We start from the raw sequence: 25,914 nt of genomic DNA on the forward strand, positions 1-25,914 counted from the left end.
TGAAAAATCACAGCACAACTTAGGGAATTCAGTTCTCTCTTTCCACCATGGGCCTCTCAGGTGTTAAAAGTCAGGTTCTCACACGTACAGCAAATGTCTTTACCTTCTGAAACATCTCTACTGCCCTAGTAGTAGCCTTTTAATGCCATTGCAATGGTTATGTGACAATCTAGAGCTGATCACAATGTTCTTCAATAACTGACTGGCTCATATTGGTGGACACATGTTTGTATAGCAGACTCCTTACTTTCATTCTGAACAACCCTATAAACTACATCAGCACACTGATTCCATGCTTGCCTTGTGCAAGCTAACAGTCCGTAAGTGCTTAGGATGTGCTCAGCACCCTTCTGTGTGCTTTGTGTATAACAATCCACAGATCTCTACCACTGAGCCTGTTAACGTTCCTGGTTTGAAGTCAGTGAATGAGGCACAGGACTTTTCACAAGCTGGTTTAGGTCTCTTGTTGACACTAGTAAGGGAGACTTTAGAACCCATGTGGGTTTGGGTTGAAGCCATTGTTCTTGACCATGCCGTTCTCTTTATTTTAGTCACTGTGTATTTCCTTCATAATTTATTAAATTATGGTTGTTGAATACAGGTTAACTTCACAAGCACATGGTCATTGCTATGACTCCCCATACAAGCATCCACTGTGCTTTGATTCTGTTCAGCATGCCTTCTGCCCTCTACCTTCTGTTGTCTGTGGCTCCTCCTCTTCATAATTTCTTTTTTTTTTTTTTTTTATGCTATGAACTCTTCTGTACATTTAGTTTTACTTCTCCAAAGTTCTTTGAGAATTTTGTACAGCGTACTTAGATCACATTTATCCTTTCTCCTCAACTTCTTCCCAGATCCATCGCCTATTTAGTTTTGTGGGTTATGGTTTTCACTCCAACCCATTGAGTCCAACTTGTGCTGCCCATATACCCATGTATATGTAGCCTTGCACTGGAGTGTAGTCAACCTGCCAGGAGACACATCCTTAGAAAAAACTGATTCTTCCTCTCCAGAAGCTACCAAATGCCAATAGCTCCTCAGTTAAGGGAGGGAATCCATAAGCAACTCCACTCCTAAGCTTGAATTTTGTTTCTTTTGAGTTTGCACAGATCTTGTGCATGCTGTCATAATTGCTATGAGTTCATATGTGCAATTATCCTATTGTTTTTGCAAAACATATTTTCCTTGTGGTCATCCACAATAGCACATCCTTAAATTTTTTGTTTTCACATAGTTGAAAACCTGGAGTGGTTGCTTATTTCTCCATGTCTACCTTACCTCTTTCTCTTAATGTCTTACATTTTCATCTATTTTCTTACAAGTGACATGATTGTGATTTTCTTTATGGCTGTTTAATATTCCACTGTGTAAAGACCATATTTTTTTCATGTTGCTTTTGTTGATGAGCAGGTAGACTGATTCTGAATCTTGGCTATATTGAATAGTTATGATAAATACAAGTTTGCAGGTGTCACTTTTGTGTTCTGCCATCATTTACTTCAGGTCTATGACTGAGAGTGATATAAGGTTCAATTCTTGTGATAGACAAGGACTCAGAAGCCAGAAGGTTATCAGCTTGCCTATCATAGAGTTATTAAGTGATAAAGACAGAACATTACAAACATTATGTACCACACATATGCCAGCCTGAATTCCTTTGGCCCACTGTCGGAAGGTTTGGTCATTTCCTTCTGTGAAATGTAAATCTGATCATTTTTGACTTCCTGGGCCATACATCTCCTGCCCTTCAATTTTAGTAAACTGTACACTCATTTCACCTTAATCATTAACTACAAGATGATTAAGCCTCTGTATAATCATCAAGAGAAATATCATTTTGTGATATGATAGCCTTGACCACATCCCAAGACTCTGGCCTATCCACATTCTTTAGGCCTCTTCATTCATTCTTCATTTATCATCTGCTCTGTGTTTTGTTGTTGTTTGTTTGTTTGTTTTGCTTTGTTTTGTGTTGTTCTCTAATACTCTGCATTACATAGTTAGTCATCTTCAACAATGCTGTGTTTTTAGTTCAACCATGTGTCCAATAGTCCAATAGTAACGTTTCAGTTAAAGATGGACTACCTACTGTTAGATTATTTTGTCTAGATATTTAGCCATTCTTCATCCATGCAGACATGCTCTGTGTTTCTAGGATGATATTGCCAAATCATGCAGTTCTCAGATGGCATCTGTTAAGCCAGGCATCACATAATGCATACATAATACATTAGGTACAGTTGTCCATACTGCAACCACTTCCAGTTTTGAACCTTTGTGGTTCATTTCTTCCTTTCAGAATTTCTTTTATCAGCGAACCGGCGGTGGTGCAGCCCGTAAGGCGTCTGTGCCCTCTCTCTCTGTGCGTGTTCAAGTCCCGCTCGCTCCCGCCCGCCTGCTCCCGCCCGCGTCTCGTGGTAAAAAAAAAAAAAAAAAAAAGAATTTCTTTTATCTTTGATGTAGTCATCTCCAAGACCTGGATCAAAGGCTATTCTGTGAAAGTTTGGCTCCCTGGTCAACTTCAGTAGGCTGTGCTTGCCACTTGTGTTTCTGTCAGGCTTTGGAAAAATGCTGCTTCTGGACTTCTTGTTTTTTTTCTCTCTCCCTTCCCTGGTGTACATTGGGCCATCCTCATGCTTTTTGAATACTGGTAATATCCTACTAACAAAAGAGCAAGGGTCTAGGTTCAAATATCAGCTCTGTTACTTACTGTTTTCTTGACCAAACTTTCTAAGTCAGTTTCCTTATTTATAAAACAAGAAGATGAAAAGAAAGTCTAACTCAGGTCGAAGGTTTCTTGGAAGATTAGCTGAGTTCATGTGGCTGAAGGTGGTAAATAAGTCCTCTGAAACTCTTTCTTCCCTGTCTGAGCACAGTATTCCAGCATCACAAAGGTTTAAAGTCAGTGTTCACAGGTGAACCATGAGCAGAAAAGCTTATCAGTCCCGATGGTGTAGCAAGAGAAAAATGTAAAAGCTTTCCTCACAGGGTAAGCATCCCACTGCTTTGAGATTTAATTTCTTTGGTACTTATTTGTATAACAATTGTCTAAAATTAAATAAGATCCTTATCTCATTTACATTTAAACTTATGCAAAGGCCTATAGACTTCACTCCTATCAGTTAGAATAAAGTCAATGTGTTTTCAGAAAGAATGGCAATGCTTAGAATGGCAGTTGGGAGAGTTAATAACTTAGAAGCATTCAGTAATTGTCATAAGGTGGACTCTGCAGTAAAGTCCATGGGCAAGGGTAACATTTTTGTGTAGAGTACAGATCAAGTAATACCTGTGCTGATGAGTCCTTTGGTGATTGTGAGGTTACAGCCTGTGAGGTCTGAGCACAGTTTCCCTCAAATACGCCTTCTTTCTATTTAGTTATGATGGTGGTCGGTGCTCATTTTTATTTCAATGTGGGGCTGATTCTGTCCCCTAAGTGATATTTGGTGATTGCTGCAGGCATTTTCTGTTGGGGTTGAGAGGGAAAATGCCATTGATATCTGTTGGGTAAAGTTCAAGGATGGGACTTAAACATCATTTCATGTGCAAGTCAGCACTCTAGCACTTAGGATTATCCCTACAAAATGCCAGCGATTCAGCACCCGAAATTCAAAGCTAAGGAAACATGTAAAACCTCACCCCTTTTCATCTAATTTAATGACAGCACCATCCTAAAAACTAACAGAAAGAAGCTCATGGCAAGATGTTACATTCCTAGAAAGTAAATTTAATCCAACTTACCTACCCCCACAATAACTACAAGAAGACACATGGGTTGGACAAACCAGATAACATGGTTTATCTAACTTGAATCTTAGTACACCATATCATCTCTGACTCCAAATGGTACATGCCTACTCAGCAGACACGTCAGAGTCAGAGCAAAGAGTAGACATAGTATTTTTATGAGGTGGATCAAACTATCTCCTGTTGGGAGGAAAGAGAGGTAGATGTGGCTGCTGACTTTTCACGAAAATTATCTGTCTCAATCTTTGGCTGACCTGGAGGAAGCTGCTCTTTTTCAGCACTTCATGAACTTATTTATTAAGTTTCAGTAGCAGGTTAATAATCATTATGTGCCCTTCAGAAATTCAACTTGTTAACTGTGATATTTAATACATCCCTGGAAAAAATGGAACATCTATGATGCACACAATCCCAACTGAACTGAAAGGTCAAAGTATGACTTAGTAACACTTTGGGTTGAATCCTTCAGAATGATCTGTTCCTAAAATAGACTTCTCTGCAAGGGATTGGTTCTGCCATTTCTATTGAGGGTGTGTTTTATTCATTAATATAAAAATTATGGAAGCTTTCAAAATGATTAAATTAAATAAGAATTTTACTTGCAGAAAGAAATCTTTAACATTTTTCTTCCAATTCTTTCTTCTTTCTTAATTTGTTGTGGATATATGATCCTATGGGTGTACTTCAGACAAAATCTGTTCACCTCTGTATCGCACAATGAAGAACAAAAGGGGAATTAACATTAGTACACTCAGTAAGAAAAACATCTTCTATGAGATCTACCTCTGGGATGTCTGGAGCATTGAAATGTGATTACTTTTGGCCCACTCTTTTGTTTCTTGCATATCAAATAATATATAAGTTTTAGGTAATTCAAGAATGCATTTATTACAGTTAGACAATCCACACATGAAATATTTTATTCTTTTAGGAGGAAAATATCTACTTTAAAACTGGTTTTTCTTAACCACTTAAATTGGCCTAAGGAGCTTTGAGTGGTCTGAGTCACATTGACTCACATCTTCCCATCTCTGTCTTCCAGGGTCTTTGGGGCTGCAATACTGCTCACCTCTACCCTCAATATGCTGATCCCATCTGCAGCCAGAGTGCATTATGGATGTGTCATCTTTGTTAGGATATTGCAAGGACTTGTGGAGGTAGGAACTACAGGGCAGCATCATTTCAAGTTTGGCTGCAACTAAAAGCTGCATGTTTACTTTTGTCTTTATGAATAAATAGATATTAACTGTACTGCATAGTGTTAAAATAAAAAATGAAGCACTGGAATGTAAGGTGATTAATCTACTTGGTCCTCAAACTCGGGGCTCCATGCATGCATGCTAGACAAGCAAGTATTACATACCACTGAGTTACATCCCTTGGACTTGAATGTATTTTTTAAAAAGATTAATCTTTAAATTATTTTTTATTTATATATAGTTGTGTATTTCTGCATGTGTGTATGTACATGTGAGTGCAGGTGCCAAAGGAGACCAGAGGCATTGAATCCCCTGGAGCAGGAGTCATAGACCAATTGTGGATAGGTGAAGAGAACCAGACTTGGGTTCAGCTTAACTGCTAGCCATCTCTCCATCCCTTTTGAGAGGTTTATCCTAAGTCTCTGTTTTTCTTTAACAAATTGAAATGTTTAGTATATTCTTAGCCACGTGGTTATACAATTGGATCTTGATGTAGTATCTAGAAGACTTTGAAAGACTGCCATAAATACCCCAGTTTGACTTATGAACAGTCCTTTCTCCACATGGAGTGGGACAGAAATAGACAAATAATGTGAATATAAAAATATTGAGGAGATTCTTTTTTCTTCCAAAATGAAAAACAATATGATAGAATCAGAATTCTAGAAAAGGTTAGTTATTTTTAATGTCAACTTCTAGATGGCTGAACTACCTGGAATCCTTGTATTTGGGGATCACTCAATGCAATGTCTTACAAAAAGGTGTCTGAATTACACAAAATGATTAGATTCACAGGTCAACTGATTATCAGACAGTCTTATCTTTCACTTTAATAAGAAGAAAATTAGGATAAGAGAAAACCCTGATGGGTGGGAGCATCTGAAGAGACTGTGTGTGGGGCTTTTCAAATGGGAGTCCATGGGTTCAGTAAGAGCCATTAGATTAGGAACCTGCTCAGTGGAGGGGATGTGCTAACTTCCTAGTGGCTCTTCATTCTAAGTGCCCATGTCTGTTTTCCCACCACAGGGCGTCACCTACCCAGCCTGTCATGGGATATGGAGCAAGTGGGCCCCTCCTTTGGAGAGGAGTAGGTTGGCTACCACCTCCTTTTGCGGTGAGCATTGTGCTGCTGTGGTGGGTTAACAGGGAAGACATGGTAATACCTCAAAGTTTGATAAATGCATTTACAAAGCATCTGATTTTGGACCACTATTTTAATTTTCACTGGCATCTTTAAAGCAGCTTTTCTTCATGTTTTGTATTATTTTGGGAGTTGAACCATTCTCAAATATGTTAACTGGTGGTTTTCTCTTTATTTGTTGATTTTTTTTTATTTTTATTTTTGAGATAGCTATGTAGCATGGACTAGCCTGAAACTCCCTATGTGTGTCAGGCTGGCCTAGAACTCACAGAGATCTTCCTGCCTCTGCCTTCTGAGTGTTGAGTTTAAAGGCATGCTGCACCATGACTGGCAACCTTAAAACATTTTTGAGTCCTCAATATTTAGGCAAGAAAGTCTCATTCCTAAATCGTAACAAGAAACAATACAAATTCACTTTTAAATTCAGAGCTTCTGTAAAAGTCCACCAATAATAAATTATCAACAATGTTATTGCCTATAGATGTTGAATTTGTAAACATTAAGGTTTATAACAAAGGCTTTAAATATTGCACTTTTGTCTCTGAATCTGAGATACTGTTTTCACAATCATTTGTGATATATTTTAAAACAAATGTAGAAAACAACATGCAGAAGTAAGACATGCCTTTCTAACAATGATTTATTTTCTTATTTTTATCTTATTTGTTTGAGTGTTTGTCTGCACATATGTTAGTGCATCATCTGTGTTCCCAGTGCCCTCTATATTAGTCAGGGTTCTCTAGAGTCACAGAACTTATGGAATGTCTCTATATATTAAAGGAAATTATTAGAATGACAATTTGCAAATCTAACTTGCTCAACAATGAGCAATTGTGAATGGGAAGTCCAAGAACTTAGTAGTTGCCCAGTCCCAGGAAGCTAGGTGTCTCAGCTGGCCTTCTGTATAAGCTGGAATCCTGAAGAAGTAGACTCCAACAGATGAGCTGGCAAGTAAGTGATAGCAGGCAAAGAAGAAGAAGCCTTTCTTCTTCTGTTGTCCTTATGTAGGCCTCCAGCAGAAGGTATGACCCAGATTAATGGTGTGTACCACCACTCTGTGATCTAAGTTGTTTTTTACTTGGCACTTGCTCTGTCCCAGACTGGCCTTGAACTCAGAAATCTGCTTGTATCTGTCTCCTGGGATTAAAGGTGTCAACCACCTTGCCTGGGCCCAGACTTTTCATGGCCACTATGCCTCAAGATCTGGATCAAAAGCATGTGTCTTCCAGCCTGAAGATCTGGATCACAGGTGTGCCCTCCATTCCTGGATTGTAGCTCATTCCAGAAGTAGTCACATTGACACCTGGGAATATCCATCACACCCTTGGAGGCCAGAAAAGACCATCAAAGCCCTTGGATTTGCAATTATGGATAGTTGTGAGCTACTCTGTATTCTCTGAGAATAGAACATGTGTCTTCTGCAAGAGCAGTAAATGTTCTTACCCACTTCTGCAGTCCACACCCTTGCTACCATTCTTCAAATCTTTGTTATGTCCTGATGCCTAAGTTTGATTCTTGGTATGGTCCTATGGTTTTCTGTAAGAATGCAGGGTGAACATGTGTTTGATGGAGTGGTGTGCATGTGCATGTGCATGTGCTCATGTGTGCGTGCGCATGCGTGTGCACGTGCACGCGCGCATGTGTGTGTGTGTGTGTGTGTACAGCTGTTGTGTTTGTGTGAGCCAATCCTTGAGTATCTGAGGAAAATCCCAGTATGGCTCTCACTTACTTTCTTCCTTCATTTTTTCACCCCCAGGTTCCTATGCTGGTGCAGTCATTGCAATGCCTCTAGCTGGTATTCTCGTGCAGTACACTGGATGGTCTTCAGTATTTTATGTGTATGGTAGGTCTCATTTATTTACAATAGAGTTACACATAAGCTAAGACAAATGTAGTAGCAGGCAACACAGTTATTTCCTTACTTTCTCATTTTAAAAAACCTCTATATTCTGAAATTACTATTTTTCATTGTTATTTTTTGCCTTAAAGAGCAAAAATGGTGTTGCTTATGAAGACTTTGCAACACTGTATTGAGTGATAGGCTTCTGACAGTGAGGAGAATAAGGAACTCCTGATAAAATTCTGGGATTACAAAGCTAGCCTCAACTCACCTCACTCTTTCTCTATTGTTTCCTGGCCATTTTCCTGATTCTATCTCCTCAAGCTGAATGAGTGTGGGTGGCAGGGGGATGGTTGTCCTGCTAATGCATCCATTGGTTTTGATACAGTATCAATAATAACCAGTCACAGAAGCAGAGATTGAAGTCCATCGAGATCGCACATTGAAATAAAGATGAAATCCTACTGCGAATATGCTAATCAGAAGCTGAATGCTTTCCAGATTGCCCTGGAGGTTCCCTTTTCAAGGTGTCTAATAACATCTTTAGATGTGAGCACAAGCATTTAGAGGATTAGACTAAGCACGTGGTGCTGTAGATAGAGTAGTGTCTGGCTGCCTCTGAGTTTGGCCATATTCATTTGTTCTTACTTTGAAATATTCTTAAAATGCCAAGTACATCCTCCTAGACAAATACTGCTATAGAACAAGGGTTCTTTGGGTAGTGAAGAGCACATTAACAGATTTTTGGATCGATGAATGCTCTACACTGTAAGCCATATATGTTTTTGCATATCTCTGTCTCTCTGTGTCTCACTATCTCTGCCTCTCTGTCTCTCTTTCTCGCTCTATGTGTGTGAATGCAGTACATGCATGGTATGTGTTTAGAAGTTAGAGGACAACTTGTAGTAGTCAGTTCTCTCCTTCCACCACGAGGGTTCTGAGAATGAAACTCAGATTTGATAGAAACTGTCATTACCTGCTGGGCCATCTCAGGGGTATCTAGAGAGAATTTTAAAATTCAGATTTTAAGTCTTATTTTTCCACTCAGTTTTCACAAGAGTCTGTGATTCAACCCATAGCATGGCTAATTGCTACCCTAATTTTGACTTAGTTTATTACCTACTTGAAGATTTGATGGGACTCTTACATTCATATACACGTCTCAAATATTAATTGTTTCTAGAAAAAGAAAGAAAGAGATAGCGCATGGAGTTGGTGGGAGAGAAGGTAGGGGTGATCTGGAAGGAGTTGGGGGGATAGAAACTGTAATCAGAAAATGTAAGAAGACTTTATTTTCAATAAAAAATATATTTTAATGATAAAAGGAATGCTAATTTAAATGCTATTATCTTCTTGAATCTCATTTTATATTTATCCTTTACTGTGAGTCAAAGGATATGCAGTAGATGTTTGAAAAAAACATACAAATTATGTTTGCTTGCTGGCCACAACAAAAACTGAATCTTGAGTTGCGCATTCGGTTTTTGTTTTAAAAGTTAATGTGATGAAAGGTGGAAGTAGAGTAAATGGAAGGAGGTAAAAGCTACAAGACACCAGGTGGGCACAGTACATGGATTTAAGTTCATGGTAGTGATGGACAGAGTGGTACAAGATATGTTTGATGCGTTCATCTAGTGAGCATGGTGAATAGTTAGAGGCATCAGAGGCATTCTGCTAATCTTCACCAAATCACAGAACTCTGTTAACAGATGCTCAGAGTGTAACCCCCCACTGCTTTGCGTGATATAAGCAACATCTCTCCTTTGCCTACTTTTTTTTTTCTTTTGCCAAGAACTTAAAGACCAATTACTTTTCAAATGAGCCTTGTAATACACACTGAAATCCTAGCACTTAGGAGGCTAAAGCAAGAGGACTGATTTAGAGGTCGTGCTAGAGCATATAACAGGACCTTGGCTCATAAAACAACCCCTTTTTTCATTTAGTAGTGGAGATGTGAAGTGATTCTATTGCTCATTGGATCATACAATCAACAAACAGCACAGTTAGTATTTAAGTTTACGAAAATTTTGTATGTATATGTATACGTATGTGTATACACACACAAATATATGGGTGTGTGTCTGTGTGTTTAACATAACATCTGGCCTCAAATCACATCTGCTTCCATGTTCAGTAATTAAAGGGAAGACAGCACATCAGCAGCTATGTATGGTGTTAAGAAAGTTGTCTTAGAAGTAAACAGACAAACATGAAGTATTAGTGAGCTCAAGGGCATTTAGATTGTTACCCAAGGGATGAAGGGAAGAATCTGAAAGAAAAATGAAAAGGCCTGCTAGCAGTGTGGAGAGCAGGATAATTCACTTGGAATTCCTCCTCCTGTCAGGCTTACAGATTTATAATGCACAGCAAAAATATGCATTCATGGTGAGAATGATAGGCAAAGATAAAGAATTGGAAGGCATAGACCACAGTTTGTGGCCTAGGGATGTAACTTCTGTCAGTCTCCAAGAATGATCAACAAAGTCTGAGCTAGGATGCACAGTGTATAGTCACATCACATGAAGGTGCTTCCATGCTAATTGCAGAAGCCTTTGTTCATCTGATATGGTCATTTAGGCTAGCAAACTCTTCATTATTTTACTTCAAAACTATTTATGGTCTTTAGACGTGTCAGTTAGAGAGGGGAACAGATATTTTTCCTCTCTTGGGAAATTTAAACCACTTTTATATATTGAAAGTCAGCAAATAAGCGTATTCATCTCTCATTCCATGGAATCCTCCAAACATAAGAATGTGGTCTTGTTCAATATTCTTCCATTGTATGTCATTGTGTCTAGTCTGTAACAGCGCAAGAATGGAATAAAAGCTGTATGACTAAATTTCCAACTGATATCATTCAGTAGCAGCTTGTAAGTTTTCTGTATATCAGTGTTGCTCAATTAGAGTCAAAGATATGGAGCATGGGATAAGTCTTTGAGAAATCTGATGTCCAGTGGCTTAGGACAGGAAGCAGTGAGTAAAGTCACCTGCCCACACCACATCAAATGGTTCTCATTGAGATTGTTATATGTGTTCGACCTTTAGCTGTTAACTGTATTTCTTATTACTGTCTCTGATCTTCTTGTTAATCTTTTCTTGCAGGAAGCTTTGGCATGGTCTGGTACATGTTCTGGCTTCTGGTGTCTTATGAGAGCCCTGCAAAGCATCCTACCATTACAGATGAGGAACGTAGGTACATAGAGGAGAGCATTGGAGAGAGCGCAAATCTGTTAGGTGCAATGGAAGTAAGTATTTCATTACGGTGTCTTACCTATTGTTATTGTTCATCTTACCTTCCTGGACTGACTGTGTTACAGGTCCTTATTAAACAAAAGTAGAAAAGTAGTCTGGCACTAACCTTTCTCTCAGTGTCTCTCTCTCTCTCTCTCTCTCTCTCTCTCTCTCTCTCTCTCTCTCTCTCTCTTTCTCCCTCCCTCCCTCCCTCCCTCCTTCCCTCTCCCAATCCATTCTCCCTGGCCTCTACCAGGAATAATTACTACCTTCTTTTCAAAGAAAAAGTAAATGCATTAAGCAGTGATTCTCAACCCGTAAGCTCAACCCCTTGGGCAAACCTTTATCTACAAAAATATTTGCATTACAATTCGTAACGGTAGCAAAATACAGTAATGAAGTAGCAGCAAAAATAATTTTATAGTTGAGGGTATCACAACAAATGACAAATTGTAATAAAGTGTCATAGCGTTAGGAAGGTTGAGAACCACTGAGCACGGGTCAGAGAAACAGCAGTCTCTGGCTTTCCACTTCCTGTATTGCATTGTCTTTTAAAAGCACTGTATCTCTCTTCTTACAAGGTTCCCTGTGTTCCTGTCACTTCAAAACAGATTTAAAAATAAGATCAAATGGAAGTAGAACTTGTATCTCAAGTTCTTTTGAGCATTTGGGGGGGGGGTACCAAATTCTGCATACAACAAAGCAGGCAGCATAGTCTCAGATTGTTTTGTCTGAATACCACTAACACAAGCAACAATGGTTCTCTGACATCAGCTGCATTGTCCCAAAAATATGTGGCCAGGGAGTTCCCACACAGAACACCCAAAATACCCTAGAGAAAGAACTAAAAGGGAAGAATAGTACTGCATACCAGGAATACCAGCCCAATGTGCTTCTTAAAAGGAGTCAAGGGCAATGCAAGCTCAGTTGTATAAGAGAATGTAATGTATTTTTGGCCAGCAGCAAGGGGATCAGCACATAGGGTTTATGGGAAGGTTTAATGAATGTGCCTCAGGGATGAGGCCCATTTCTTTCAGAGTTTGGGAGAAATGTCCTGGTCTGAAAAAGTTCAAGTCCTGAGCTTAAATTTTAGCCTCCTAGGAAGACATGTAGTATGGGTCAGAGATGGGGACTATGTTCCTTAGGATCCAGAAGGGTCCTACACAGGTGCAACCAGAGTTGACATCTTGTCCTGTTTACTTTACTTTTGTTTTTCTGGACAGATACAAACATTTGCCCCATGAATGTGTTAGATTCTTTTCGATAAAGATCTATCAGATCTAATGCAATCAGCAATGACTCTCAGACACTGTGTGACTCATGACCACATTCAAATTTCTAACGCCTAGGCCACTTTCTAATATCTGTGGGAAGTACCACTCCTTCATCTTTTTTTTATTGGATATATTATTTATTTGCGTTTCAGATGTTATCCCCTTTCCCCATCCCCCCCCCAATAAGCCCACTATCCTATCCGTCATTCTCCTTTTTGCTTTCATACCATTTTACCGCAAGTATTAAAGTCAGTTCTAGATTGAAGAACTAGCAATACAATAGATGCAAATAGTCAAGGAACAAGCAATACAATAATCACCAATAGTCAAAGAACAAGCAAGGCAGTAAACAGTCTCGTGATCAGTCCCGTGATCACTTTTTCTAAGGGCTTATCAGGATGACCAAAATATCTGAGCCTACTTTCCTGTCCTAGCCCATCTTCATCATTTTTTAGTTTTTGGTTCTAAGTGTGGATCCAGTGAAAGATTGCAGGTTACTGTCTCCTAAGTACTAAAACTATCAGTACTCAGAGTGGCAAAGATCTAATAACTTACATCTTTTATGTTGTTCTCTCAGGAATATATATAAATATATATATGAATAAATTATATATATATATATATATATATATATATATATATATATATATGCAGGGATTATATATATGGGCAAGTTGCTGTTATAATCACATTTCCTGGAACAGCTAAATGAACAGAACACTGTTAAAATGCCTAACATCTGTGTGTAATTCCTGGTAATTTTTAAGGCATAAAGTAAGATAGTTTGGGGCTGGAGAGATTACTTAGTAGTTTAGAAAGAACACTCACTGTTCTTCTAGAGAACTTAGGTTCAATCCCCAGCACCCACATGGCAGCTCACTATCATTTGTAGCTTCAATTCCAAGGGGATCTGATGCTTTCTTCTGGCATCTGTGGGCCACATATGGTGCACATGCATACACTGAAGCAAAATATGAATGCATACAAAATAAAATAAATAAATATTTTAAACATTGACAGTTTCTCCTCCTGTTAGGGAAGTGCTTTACCACATGAAGAATATAATTCTCAGGAAAGATAATGACATGAGCAAAGAAATATTCTTCTAGCAGGAAAAAAATTGTTGCCTTTTAACAATTCAGTTAGGCCTCTTTCACTCAGAGATCTTGTAGTGCACACACTGCTGTCTTTGCGCATTTTTATTTATCTGTGAAGTACTTTCATCATTTATGGAATGTAGGATTAAAGAGACAATTCCTATCCCTTGGAGCTTACCTATCTTGCTATAACAACACAAGTATTTACCAAAAGCTGCAGTGATTATTGTGTTATTGCTATGGGTTTCTTCTCTCTCTCTCTCTCTCTCTCTCTCTCTCTCTCTCTCTCTCTCTCTCTCTCTCTTTGGTATTACATGTAGTTCTGATCGCCACCATGTGATTTCTTAATGTTTTACATTGAAGTGATTTTTTGCCACTCGGAGTACTGACAGTTTCATAGCATCAATCATGGGATTCAACACTCAAAAAGAATAACTGAATCAGTGTGAAGAAATTTTGCTTCCTGTTTGGATCATTTTATTATGTCAAGGACACCATAAAACAATGATTGAAATTATTTTAGATTACTTCTTTGGGAGGTGTTCTTTGATCTTCAAGATAAGGTGATTAAGAAAGTATTTATGACTATGAGAAATAGTTTGAAGTCTAACATATTAAGTGTAGGAGGTTTAAATTGTAAAGGTGTTATAATTACAGCAATTTTCTCTAGGCACTTTATGTTTTCATTTTGAAAAGATTCAAATGAAAATAGCTGGTAATAATTTACTTTGTTTACAAATTTTAAGGTTTTCAGTGGCATGAGCTTTTTAGTGATATAAGAGTGAGATGAATATTGTTACTCTCATAGGCATTGTACCAGTATAACACACTTAGGAATACAAAGCTTAGACCCAGTCCTTCTTTAACTTTTTTAACTGATTTGAGATGGTCAGCCTGTGAGTTAAGGGACTATAGCAAATTCATGACTTGGAGTTTATTATAAGGGTGTTCTCTATGTTTTATTTAGAAATAGCTGAGTGGAGTTAACAGGCAACACTCCAGATTACCTTACATGGATAGCTGGTTTTCAAAACATCAGAAATCCTTAGAATTGACATGACAAACATTTCAGTATTAATGTTCATTTTCATTAGAGACCTGTCTGCTCCGGACAGCTTCCTATGTTAAACTCTAAGAAGAAATTGAGCATCCTTGGAGTTACTCCAGTTGTGGTGAGACAGCCACTAGGCAAGAATTGCCACTTTCCTTCTACAGACAAATTACTGTCCAGAAAAGGACACACTTGCAGAATAGTCGACTGATTATATCTGCCTAGACAGAGTAATCAGCCCTTAATAATTCTGCAGCACTAAGGTCTGTCAGATGATCCTGGGCCAGAAGGCAGAAGAACAGATGCTCCAACGTTTCGAAGTAGAGCGAGTGTCCAGGTGTTCAGAGGTCTCTATAAATTGGCTAAGTTTTAGAAGCTATGCTTGGTGCTTCCCACAATTATAGTCAACTCAGTCATTCTGGATTTCTGATGGGGTTGAAAACTTATAGCTATTTACTTTGAGAGAAAAGATCTGAGTGTATGGTCATCAGCTGACATTCATCCTAAAGCCAAGGAAAAAGCCAGGTTCAGAACTAAGTGTTTTAATTAGGATAGATGACAGAGGTGCTGGTTAGTCAACAAAAGGATGGACTGGGTATTAGGACTATCTTGTACCTCACTGGTACAAATAGGCATAATTATGCTCTAATTGTATTTTGAGAGAAAATTTTCCTTTTAACAGGAAGGGTGATGTGTAGGAGGAGCTAAGGTGGGAGGAGTACTGAGAGGAAGAAAAGGAGTAAGAAGAGGAGAAGAAGAAGGAGAGGAGAAGCTAGGTGATGAAAGAGAGATAGAGGGGGGAAACAGGGAAGCAGATGTTTATGTATCTCCACCAGTCAAAGATAGTTGATATATCTAGGTTGGGTAGTGGGTTACACCTCTGATTGAACAATACCAAACTTATAAAGCCTATGATTAACATTTCTTAAAAAAATGTATAAATGCAAAAAGGAAAAGGGGGCATGGGACAGGGGTTTTCTAAGGGGGGGGGAATGGGGAAACGGGATGGTATCTGAAGTGTAAATGAAAGATCTAATAAAAAAAAAAAAAAGAAAATAGCTGGTAATGATTCCCTAGGCCTAAGTCAGCACCACAGGACTACCTCAGGAACTTATACCTCAAATGTCATAAAACATATTGATCTTCACTAACTGTCAAGAGAATTCACAGAGATGATGATAGCTTAGCTGACTTCAGAGAGGTGGGTAGTAACCTGTTCTTATTTTCTTTTTCTTGTCCAAGTACATTGAACTTTCAACACTTTGGAAATCACAAAGCCACTCATTTGGCAGTATTTTTATGGGTGGTGGGGTAAGCTGCTTTAAACTCTTAGAAATTAGAACACATGGTGTTGGAATTTACTTTCTATTAATATGGATTTGCATACTTAAAAACTAGACTAAATCAGAGGGATAGATTGGTATTTTCTTTCTTCTTTTAATGATTATTCACACACCTAAGGTTAACTGGGATGCTGTAGCTAAAAGTTAATTATCTCACACTAGTGTTCCATCCTATGAGCCTGAAAATAGCACAGATTTAAGTCAGAAAATGCTGAAACAGTGTAATTCTCGTTTGGGCCTTTCAGAAATTCAAGACCCCATGGAGGAAGTTTTTCACATCCATGCCCGTCTATGCGATAATTGTTGCAAACTTCTGCCGGAGTTGGACTTTTTATTTACTGCTCATCAGTCAACCAGCTTATTTTGAGGAAGTTTTTGGATTTGAAATCAGCAAGGTATGGACAAATTCACCCTTATTAAAATATTAGATAATATTTGCACTTAAGTGAATATTCTTTTCTTTAGCCAAAAGGTTGTCTTCTAAACCTTCATGATTTACTGCCAGTAGGAAAGTGTGTGTGTGTGTGTGTGTGTGTGTGTGTATGTGTATCCCCATCCTACTCTATTCTGTTGCCTCTAGAAATATCCCTCTAGTTTTGGGGATCCAGGCAAAAAGAATCTTGTCTCTGCCTTCATATAGCCTCCATCTCAGTGGGTCTGATCATCAATGCAATGTTTTCTCCACAAACAAATATAACACCCTTTAGTGCAAGGCAAGCTAACTGCTAACAAGAAAGGTCACCTATTCGAATGGAACAGTGTTTAGGCTACTGCCAACCTCCTCTTTTTACGTGTTCTCACAGATCTCGCCAATTGAAAAATACACTTAGCAAACTCAAAGTCTGAAAATGTCCTTGCGCTTTGTTCATCCAATTTACTCTAACAGGCATTTGCTGAGTGGCTATTATGGGACACTTTGTGTTATTCAATACTAAAACATGGACTCTCTCTCCCAAATGTTTGCAGCTTTGTAGTAGCAGACAGAGCTCTTGTGTTACCAATTCACATGCACAAGGTGTGAGAGGCATATGTTCATAGACGCAGAAATAAAAGCATTTCCAGATTGTTCTATAAGGAGAACTCAACTTTTAATTACTCCTTTTGTATGGGGGTATGGAATTCTGGAATTTTTTTTTTATATTCATGAATAATCTCCTCTGATAGACCAGATGGATAGTTATCATCAGTTTTGTTTGGCTGATGGTAAAACAGAACGGAGGGTAATTATTGAAATCACCTAATGCTATAGTAACTACAGGCTTAAGATATGGATACTCCAATTTTGTTTCAATTCCCATTAGTGTCATACATCAGGTGACCTGTACATCTCATCACACACTTTGCAGTTCAGTGTCGAGTGCCAGCTCTGAGCTCTCTGCTGAGTCTCAAATCCATTTATCTTTGCTGGCAATGGTCTTGCCAGTTCTCCTTGTGTTGTTACATAAGTCCAGCTGGGCTTGGGCTGTTCATATTGTGTCTCTACTTGAAAGGCTATCTGACAGCTAGGCTAGAGAAAGCCTGAGCCTGGCAGTTGCTGGCCTAAGAGCTCTTTTGAAGCGGCTGTTTCTAAGGAAACAGTTCCTCTCTCACTGAGAAGAATGGCTGCTGTAGACCGGCCTCTTCTCCCTGGAGCTGATCAAACATTACAGGGCAGCCTGGAGACCTCTGAGAGTATCACACCTCTCAACAAAGACTGTTGGAGGTGTGAGTCCATTTTCATAATCTAGGACAAATGTGACACGCAAAGGCTATTAATAAAGCCAGGGATGGGGAGAGGTGCCAACTGATGATAATGAAGTGATCTTCCTGGGCTTGTGTCTGCAATTAACTGAAAACATTAAATAAGATCAGGGGTAGTTTGTAAAAACTAAATGAACTTACACATGGGTGGATTAATTCACTTGCTAATTTAAAGTGAAAATTGTGGATACATTCTACATGCAGTGTGGACTGAAGATTTTTATTATGCTGACCAAAATTGTTTCAAATTCTCTAACTTAACGGAAAAAAAAAACTTTGGAGAAGGGCATGGTAGGAAATCTAGGTGTGTCTAGGTCATGTGGCTTTAAACCTAAGCTTTATAATAAAGTATTGGCATACAACTTGGAGTTGATTTTTGAATAATTATCACCCTTAGTTTTCTTAACTATGGGTGAGAGATGTAATGCTATCATTTAGAAGTGAAGCGCATATTATACAAATAGAATTCTTACATGGAAGGTGCCTTTCCAAAACATCATAAAGCTAGATATCAGATAGATAGAACCACACAGGGTACACCTTAATATTTATTTTGTGTGCTTATGTAGCACATGAACACACACACGCGCGCGCACACACACACACACACACAGTTATATATAGTAAATAATGTATGCATTCACATAACTGAACTATATTAGTGTTCTTTCTCTCTGTCTCTCTCTGTCTCTGTCTCTCTCTGTCTCTCTCTCTCTCTCTCTCTCTCTCTCTCTCTCTCTCTCTCTCTCTCTCTGTGTGTGTGTGTGTGTATGTGTGTGTGTTTTCCCATGCTAGTATGTAAGGGCTTTCAGCTCCTTTGAGAATAGCAAATTAAGTCTAGAATTTTAATGAGCACCTTTAAACCTCAGAATATAGCATTGAAAATGAGAGGAGACAGTTGTTTCCTTTGAGCTCTTTAGAGAGGCTATGCTTCATGCTTTGCCTCCTGACAGTTTCAAAATGTGGTTTAGATAGAGTTACCATCCAACTGCGGCCAAAGAGACACACAAGAGGGAAAACTAGTGTCAGAGAACCTGGGATTACTAAGAAAAATGAGCTAAAAATTCTTCATAGCCAGGTCATCCTCCAAACACTTTAAAAACAACGAGTCAACTAAAGACAATCCTAGAGGGGATGGGTCGGTCAGATAATGTGTGCACTAATTATTCATAATAAGTTATCAGAGCTGAAAAGACCTACACAGGGACAATTTTCAGGAAAGGTTGTCTAAGAAAATAGAAGATTCTATACTTGTGTTGAAGTGGGGAACAAAATGTACCTGTTAGCGTGGTCTGGCTGATACTTCCTGGCATTGCTGTTCCTGACACTGGTGAAAGAGTAGTAAATAGTCATGTTTATCTTTGGTCTTTGCTAACACAAAGTGACAAAATATTCATTCAAATGAATAGTAAGTAGCCGGGGCTGCCCAGGGTAAGAGGTTTTTTTTTCCAGATGTAAAACACTTTATGTGGACACAGGAAATGTCACTCTCAAGCAGGGAGTCTACATTTGTATAATGAAAGGATGGCATGGGACTCTGAGAAAAACTTTACCTGTGTGTTTCAGGATGTGTTCTCCTCAGCATCATCCAGATTTACACTGAATTTTGATAGATAGCTACTGTGACCAAGATTTTATTCTCAAACCAATAATACTTGACATTAACTCAATTTGCCTTATATTTTTATTTATGTCATATTTACTGAATGTCCACTTGTAAGCAAACAAACACACTCACAGACAGTACCCGCTGTTAGTCTCCATTTCTTAGGTGGCGACATAGGTTTTAAGCACACATGCTACAAGCTCAGTCTTTGACTGTTGATAGAAACGTTTAAAACTTGCCGCTTTCAATCTTCACTTCCTCATTCAATAATAAAATCTCACAAGCTTCTGCCCCAGGGAAAAGATTGAACTCCACAGTTGAAACATTTAGTCTTAGAACACTTCTCTCAATTGGTTAGGACCACAACCACCATTTGTGAGTGTTAATCACACGCTGTGTGCCACTGTAAAATAAAACCAGAATATACATCTCATAGCTTCAATAATCCAGCCAACACACACACACACACACACACACACACACACACAAAAAAAAAAATTACAGTCTTTTTCTTTTTTTTTTTTTGCCAAATTGTGTGCTTCAAAGTATACTCAAGTAAGAAAGTTCAATCATATGGTAATAACCCATTTAAAATGTGTTTTTTTTATATGCCCCCCCAATACATAGGGAACCTCCTCTTGTTCATAATTAATTGTTACAAATTATATTGAAGGCATGCTAGATTTGAGATGATTCTAATTTCTAAAGAATCAGTTTAGAGGCTGCATACCATGGTATGACAACGTGACTACATTTGTTTGCAAATGACTCCAACTGAAGAACTTGTGAGCAATTCACTTGACGTAGATGAAACCTATGCTATAAAATTTAGAAGAGGTGTCTTAAATGTAAATATGTAGTCTTTCAGTTTCTCAAGAAAATAGAAATTTAAATATACCCTTTTGAAGAGCAAAGGCATCTTTTCCTAGATTTCCACACTCCTCCCCCACACACCACTTTCTTCCTCTCACTAATGATGCATTTATGCAAACACACTTAAAAATATGAACTGGAAAAGCCAGTGTGATTCACTCATTGACAAGATTCGGGAAAGTTGATTCATAAACTTAGTGTGCACTGAATCATAATGTAGCAATAAAAAGATTTCTTCTGTGAGAATAAAAAAAAGGGATCAAAGTAAATTTACTTAGCTTTCATGGTTTGTTCTGTGGACATTACTGCTTGTTCTGGGAGAGATGGTGTGCACTTGGAGACAGTGTTTTGACATAGGAGTGGATGAAGACAGATACAGAAAGGGAGTGTCATTTTATTGCCTGAATCCCTTATTCTCCACTACTTTTCTTCTCTCTGGTTTTTGTCAGGTTGGCATGTTGTCTGCGGTCCCTCACCTTGTCATGACAATCATTGTGCCTATCGGGGGGCAAATTGCAGATTTCCTAAGGAGCAAGCAAATTCTTTCAACAACTACAGTGAGAAAGATCATGAATTGTGGGGGTAAGTGCTTGTGAACTGGTAAGCATATGTTGCTGTTTTGGGGTCCTGTGATCCACATACACATGAATATGATTTTCTATGTGTGCCAGACTACTTCATGCCAGTGAGATATGCACCTTCATCGTTCATTTCAAACCATTTTCCCATAGCCAAGTTCTTCAAACCTCTTTATAAGACACTGTTTAACAATGTCATTTGTATGTATTGTAACTGAACCTCTAAAACTTTAGGTTAGTTTGGATTTAAAAGTACATAATGGATGCTCCAATAATCTCTGGCATAAATTATTGACACTATGTCTTTCTGAGGTAGACTGTCTAAAATGGCATGACTAAGCATAGTTACTATCTTTGTTTCACTAGTAATTTTATTCTTGAGCTTAGTCTGACTTAGGCTTGTACAGGTTTTCTGCATATTGACACAGTGACTGAGGTCATATGTGTAGGTGCCTTTCTGTGTTTAAAAGAAACTGATTCCTTGTAGTCATCCACTGCCTCCATCTCTTATAATCTTTCTGTGACCTCTTCCACAATGATCCCTGAGCATTTGAAGGTGTGTGTGTGTGTTTGTACAATATATATGTCTTGTTTAGTGCTGAGAATTCTGCAGTCTCTTATTTCCTGTAACTTGATGCATTGTGGGTCTCTAAGTTGATCAACATTTACTGTAAGCAGAAGCTTCTCTGCTTACAGAGATAAGTTAATAACGGATTGTCATTAGCAGTTGGTTTAATAGTATGTTGATTTAGCATAGTTAACAGTAGAAGGTTCTCTCATAAGACCCATGGCCGGTCTAGCCTCAAGTTCTTAGCCCATTAATGGTTATTAATCACATTGCATTTATGGCACTGTTACACTTCAAGAGGGCAGGCATCAAGACCCACCCCAGATAAAGAGATAGTGGCCATTTATTGCCACTGGGAGAGAGAGAATCAGTTTTATTAAAGAGTATAACTCTTAAGTTGACCATGCTCCAGTGGAAAGCCACATACCCAATAATATATAGTCACCACAAATTTGACTTGATAGGTTAAAATACACACACACACACACGTAGGTGAGTAAGAAAGTGGGGGTGGCTTTGGAAAGATTGGGGGAGAAAATGAATATGATCAAAACACATTGGAAGAAATTTTTATAAAAGGTTACAGAAATTTCTGTAATACTCTCCTATGCTTGCTTGCCTTCAAAGGTTTTGGCATGGAAGCCACGCTGCTTCTGGTTGTTGGGTACTCTCATACTAGAGGAGTGGCCATCTCCTTCTTGGTGCTTGCAGTGGGATTCAGTGGATTTGCTATCTCTGGTGAGGCACTTTCTTTTTTATCTTCCTATATTACATCTTGAACATTGCTAGTAATTGTCTATGTGCTGGACAACAATTATGACATTTAGAAACATTATTTAGCTTCCTTACTGTTCACCTTTCTCCACACTGACCATTCCCTTCTTTGTTATACTTGATCCATTTGTTAAGAGAATGTTTGCAGTGGGTCATGTTAAGTATTGGAAAAGAAAATGCCTGTCCTTTCCTCCTCACGATGTCCTTGAATGGAGTTGTGAAAAGCTCACTGTTCAGCACATAGTATGTACTCAGGATCTTTTGGGAAGATGGGATCCGATGTTCTGTACTTGCTTCTTAGAAGTTTATGTTGCCTTGAGCCAAAGAGTCTGTATATATTTCAGGTTTCAATGTGAACCACTTGGATATTGCTCCAAGATATGCCAGTATCCTAATGGGCATTTCAAATGGTGTTGGCACGCTGTCAGGGATGGTCTGCCCTATCATTGTTGGTGCAATGACGAAGAACAAGGTAGGAGCGAGAGTTTTTCCATAACCAAAGATTCTCTCTTATAGCTGGGAGGTAGCTTTCAAGTTCTCTTTGGGGTAGTGTTTCCTCCACTTTTAAATAGGAAGCTCAGAGGCACAGATCTCTATAGATATGATCCACCTCCTTAAACATTAAGCAAGCTGTTTCTCAAGCTCTTCCAATATCTACTTTTATTTCTTTATTTAGACGTGTTAATTAGCCAAGTTAGGACCTTACACAACATGTAGGGTCTTTTTTATGATGTCCCTGTTGTGACAAGAGTATCACCCCCAAGCTCAGCAAATCTTTGCCTCCATGTTATAAAATAGACAGTTTTCCCCCACTTTATTTTGTCAACTCAATTCAGATTCCAAGGCAGTTTTATGAGGAAGGCTATTATTGTCAGATCGCTGTCCTTCTATATACATATAGGGCTTCAAATTTAACGGTTCACAGATGGAAGTGAAGAAAATGAATGGTACAGGCAAACCAATGGTGAGCTGGTTGAGATGGTATATGTCTATCACTCAGGCCCTGAGGCGAAAGAGTCAGGAGAATTCTTAGTTCAAGAATAACCTCGGTTACATAGCAAAAACCTGCAACCAAAAAGGACGCAAACCTAGAGAATAATTAATAAACATAAAAGGGAATATTCTTATACTCTGCAGTCTAGAGGTATATTTGAAATGTTATTTTCAAACCTTTATCTTGAAACGTTAAATAATAAAGCAAATAGTTTTATTCTGAAGCACGCTGGCCAGGTGACTTTCCAGTTTGGGGATTTGCTCTCACAGCCTTGCTTTTCTCACTACAGTCCCGTGAAGAATGGCAGTATGTCTTCCTCATTGCTGCACTCGTCCACTATGGTGGAGTCATATTTTATGCAATATTTGCCTCAGGAGAAAAACAGCCTTGGGCAGACCCTGAGGAAACAAGCGAAGAAAAGTGTGGCTTCATTCACGAAGATGAACTGGATGAAGAAACGGGGGACATCACTCAGAATTACATAAATTACGGTACCACCAAATCTTACGGTGCCACCTCACAGGAGAATGGAGGCTGGCCTAACGGCTGGGAGAAAAAGGAAGAATTTGTGCAAGAAGGTGCACAAGAAGCGTACACCTATAAGGATCGAGATGATTATTCATAACGACGCTAGTTGCTGGATTCATTTGTAGTGTTTGTGATTCAATTAATTGTGATTGCACAAAATAATTTTAAAAATGTGGTGTGAACATGTAAACATATCAACCAAGCAAGTCTTGCTGTTTAAAAAAAAAATCTGAATTTAAAACAGACCATGAGATTCCCATCAAGTGCAATCTGTGGCGGTTGTCACGTGACGCCATTTCCCTTCAGTTCGTCCTTTCGTTTGTGATTTAAAGGTTTCCTGTAGAAATAAGTAGGTATTCTTTGGACCCATCACCATGTTAGAGAGCACAACTACAACAGTTGGCACATGTCATCCTACAGAAGTTAGAAAGCCAAAGCTACCGGATCATGCAAACTGCACTTATTTATTTATTACACTGGACTGTGAACTATCCCAGGGAAATCCTGTCTAGAGATATAGTTGACCTGGAAAGATGGCTAGATCGGGTATTGACTATAATCATTATGTGTATCTCATGGAGTGGCTATATCTTTTAATTGAAGAACTATATTGTGTAGCTAGCAAACTGTACTGAATTATTCCTAGGAGTGCACAGTGTGTGATATTTTGTGATTTTCCAAAAGCTTATCTTGCAGTGTTTTGTGAAACGCTTGGGCACAAACACTTATTTTTATGAACAAGAGCTTGTAAAGGGAGGAGTATGCTCCATGCTCTCCCACTCACTACCTGACAGTATCAAACCCTTCACATCGCAATCAAATCCAACCTTCATGTAACATATCACATAACTTTTTTTGCAAAAAAAAAAAAATAAGAAGAAATAGACTTCAATGTATTTTTTATTACAACTTTGTACTGGTTGTAACTTACATTAGGAAAAATGATTAATATATGTATAATCATAAAGAATCTAATAAAAATTTACTATGAAGATATAGCCCTTAAAATGCAATATTAACTACAAAATAAATAGAAAATTTAGATAATCTTTCTTGATAACTAGAGACTATATGAAACTCATGCCACAAAGCTATATATAATATGAAAATATAAACAATAGAGATTCTATATGTAGACAATTTTATTACCTAATGTCCCATTTAAGAGATATTTGTCTTGAGTATATAGTACAAAGTATATTAAAATTATATCTACATCCCTGTATATCTTATACATATCCACTCATACAAACATAACAAATACTTTTCACACAGAACCAAAAACAAGCATACACCTAATGTTGGGTTTGGGGATTGTAATTTCTACTTTCATAGAGTCATAGAATTTTAGATGGATAAAAAAAAAAGGCATTTTGCTCATCATTTCTTAAATATAATTCAACAGGAACTGCAACATTTGTGTACCAAGCAATAAGTGCAAAGCATAAAACCTCCTGTTTGTAAATTATCCCCATGTTGCTTGTGGTAGCAGTGATTTCTTTCTTTTAAAAAAGTTAATATCGGGGCTCTTTCTAACATTTTGCGCTGACAAGAATGCACACCCCAATTTAAGGCAAAGTGTCACCTGGTGTGTTTACCTGTCTGTTTTTGGGTATTTGGTCTGTTCGGTGTCCTGTGCTCTTGACTGGAGGCCCTGCTACTGCAAATATAAAACGTGAAGTTTGTTTTTAAATGCAAACCACTCCCGACCTTAAGAAACTAAAGTCCCTCTCTGCTTTGTGTCTCAGAGTACTATCATGTGACCATAACCTTTGCTGTGCTGAGTAAAAAGATGTGAACTGTCATTTTGTTGCTGCAAAGCAAGTGTTAATAAAATGTTCTATTTACCCTTTTGTAAAATCAGTACGTTATTTCGATATGGTTTAGCTTGTAGCTTTAACATTAGGTAGCTTATGGAGGTTCCAGTGGTGCCAAATATAGGCTCAATTGTAACAGATTCGCTAATTAGTGCCTTGGGATTTAATACTCTTCCTAAGATAGGAGACCTGATTCTGTAGACAGAGTTTAAACTTAGAAATGAGACTATGGGTCAAACTCTATCTTTCAATAACTGTGTCATCACAACTGCTGCTAAATTTAAAGCAAAGTTGGGAAACAAACCTCAGCTTGTCAGTTCGACATTGCCACCTCATTTTCATTGCCCACAGAGCCAGTCACTTTCAGTGACCGTCCCTGACGTTATGTAAACCCACAGTGGCTCTCTAAAGCAAGTATTCATGTATTCCCAGCTTAGGAAGAATAAGCAAAGAGAAGCTTGGAAAGTCTAATTTTGCAAAACTAAAATACAGCTGCGATGTTAAATGTGTTAGGCA

General features: G+C 38.3%; 1 protein-coding gene across 1 annotated transcript in view; it reads left to right on the plus strand.

Annotated features, from left to right (window-relative positions):
* Slc17a6 (solute carrier family 17 member 6) overlaps positions 1-25,428 on the plus strand; it is a 40,877-nt gene extending 15,449 nt beyond the window's left edge. Inside the window, exons 4-12 of the mRNA XM_034521055.2 lie at positions 4,787-4,901; positions 5,970-6,057; positions 7,841-7,927; positions 11,027-11,169; positions 16,166-16,315; positions 20,589-20,721; positions 21,913-22,023; positions 22,404-22,531; positions 23,343-25,428. Of these exons, the coding sequence (XP_034376946.1) occupies positions 4,787-4,901; positions 5,970-6,057; positions 7,841-7,927; positions 11,027-11,169; positions 16,166-16,315; positions 20,589-20,721; positions 21,913-22,023; positions 22,404-22,531; positions 23,343-23,678 (1,291 nt within the window). The 3' untranslated portion in view covers positions 23,679-25,428. The remainder of the gene's footprint in view (positions 1-4,786; positions 4,902-5,969; positions 6,058-7,840; positions 7,928-11,026; positions 11,170-16,165; positions 16,316-20,588; positions 20,722-21,912; positions 22,024-22,403; positions 22,532-23,342) is intronic.
* The last annotated feature ends 486 nt before the right edge of the window (positions 25,429-25,914 follow it).

The sequence above is a fragment of the Arvicanthis niloticus genome, chromosome 1 (assembly GCF_011762505.2).
Source record: "Arvicanthis niloticus isolate mArvNil1 chromosome 1, mArvNil1.pat.X, whole genome shotgun sequence".
Classification (NCBI taxonomy): domain Eukaryota; kingdom Metazoa; phylum Chordata; class Mammalia; order Rodentia; family Muridae; genus Arvicanthis; species Arvicanthis niloticus.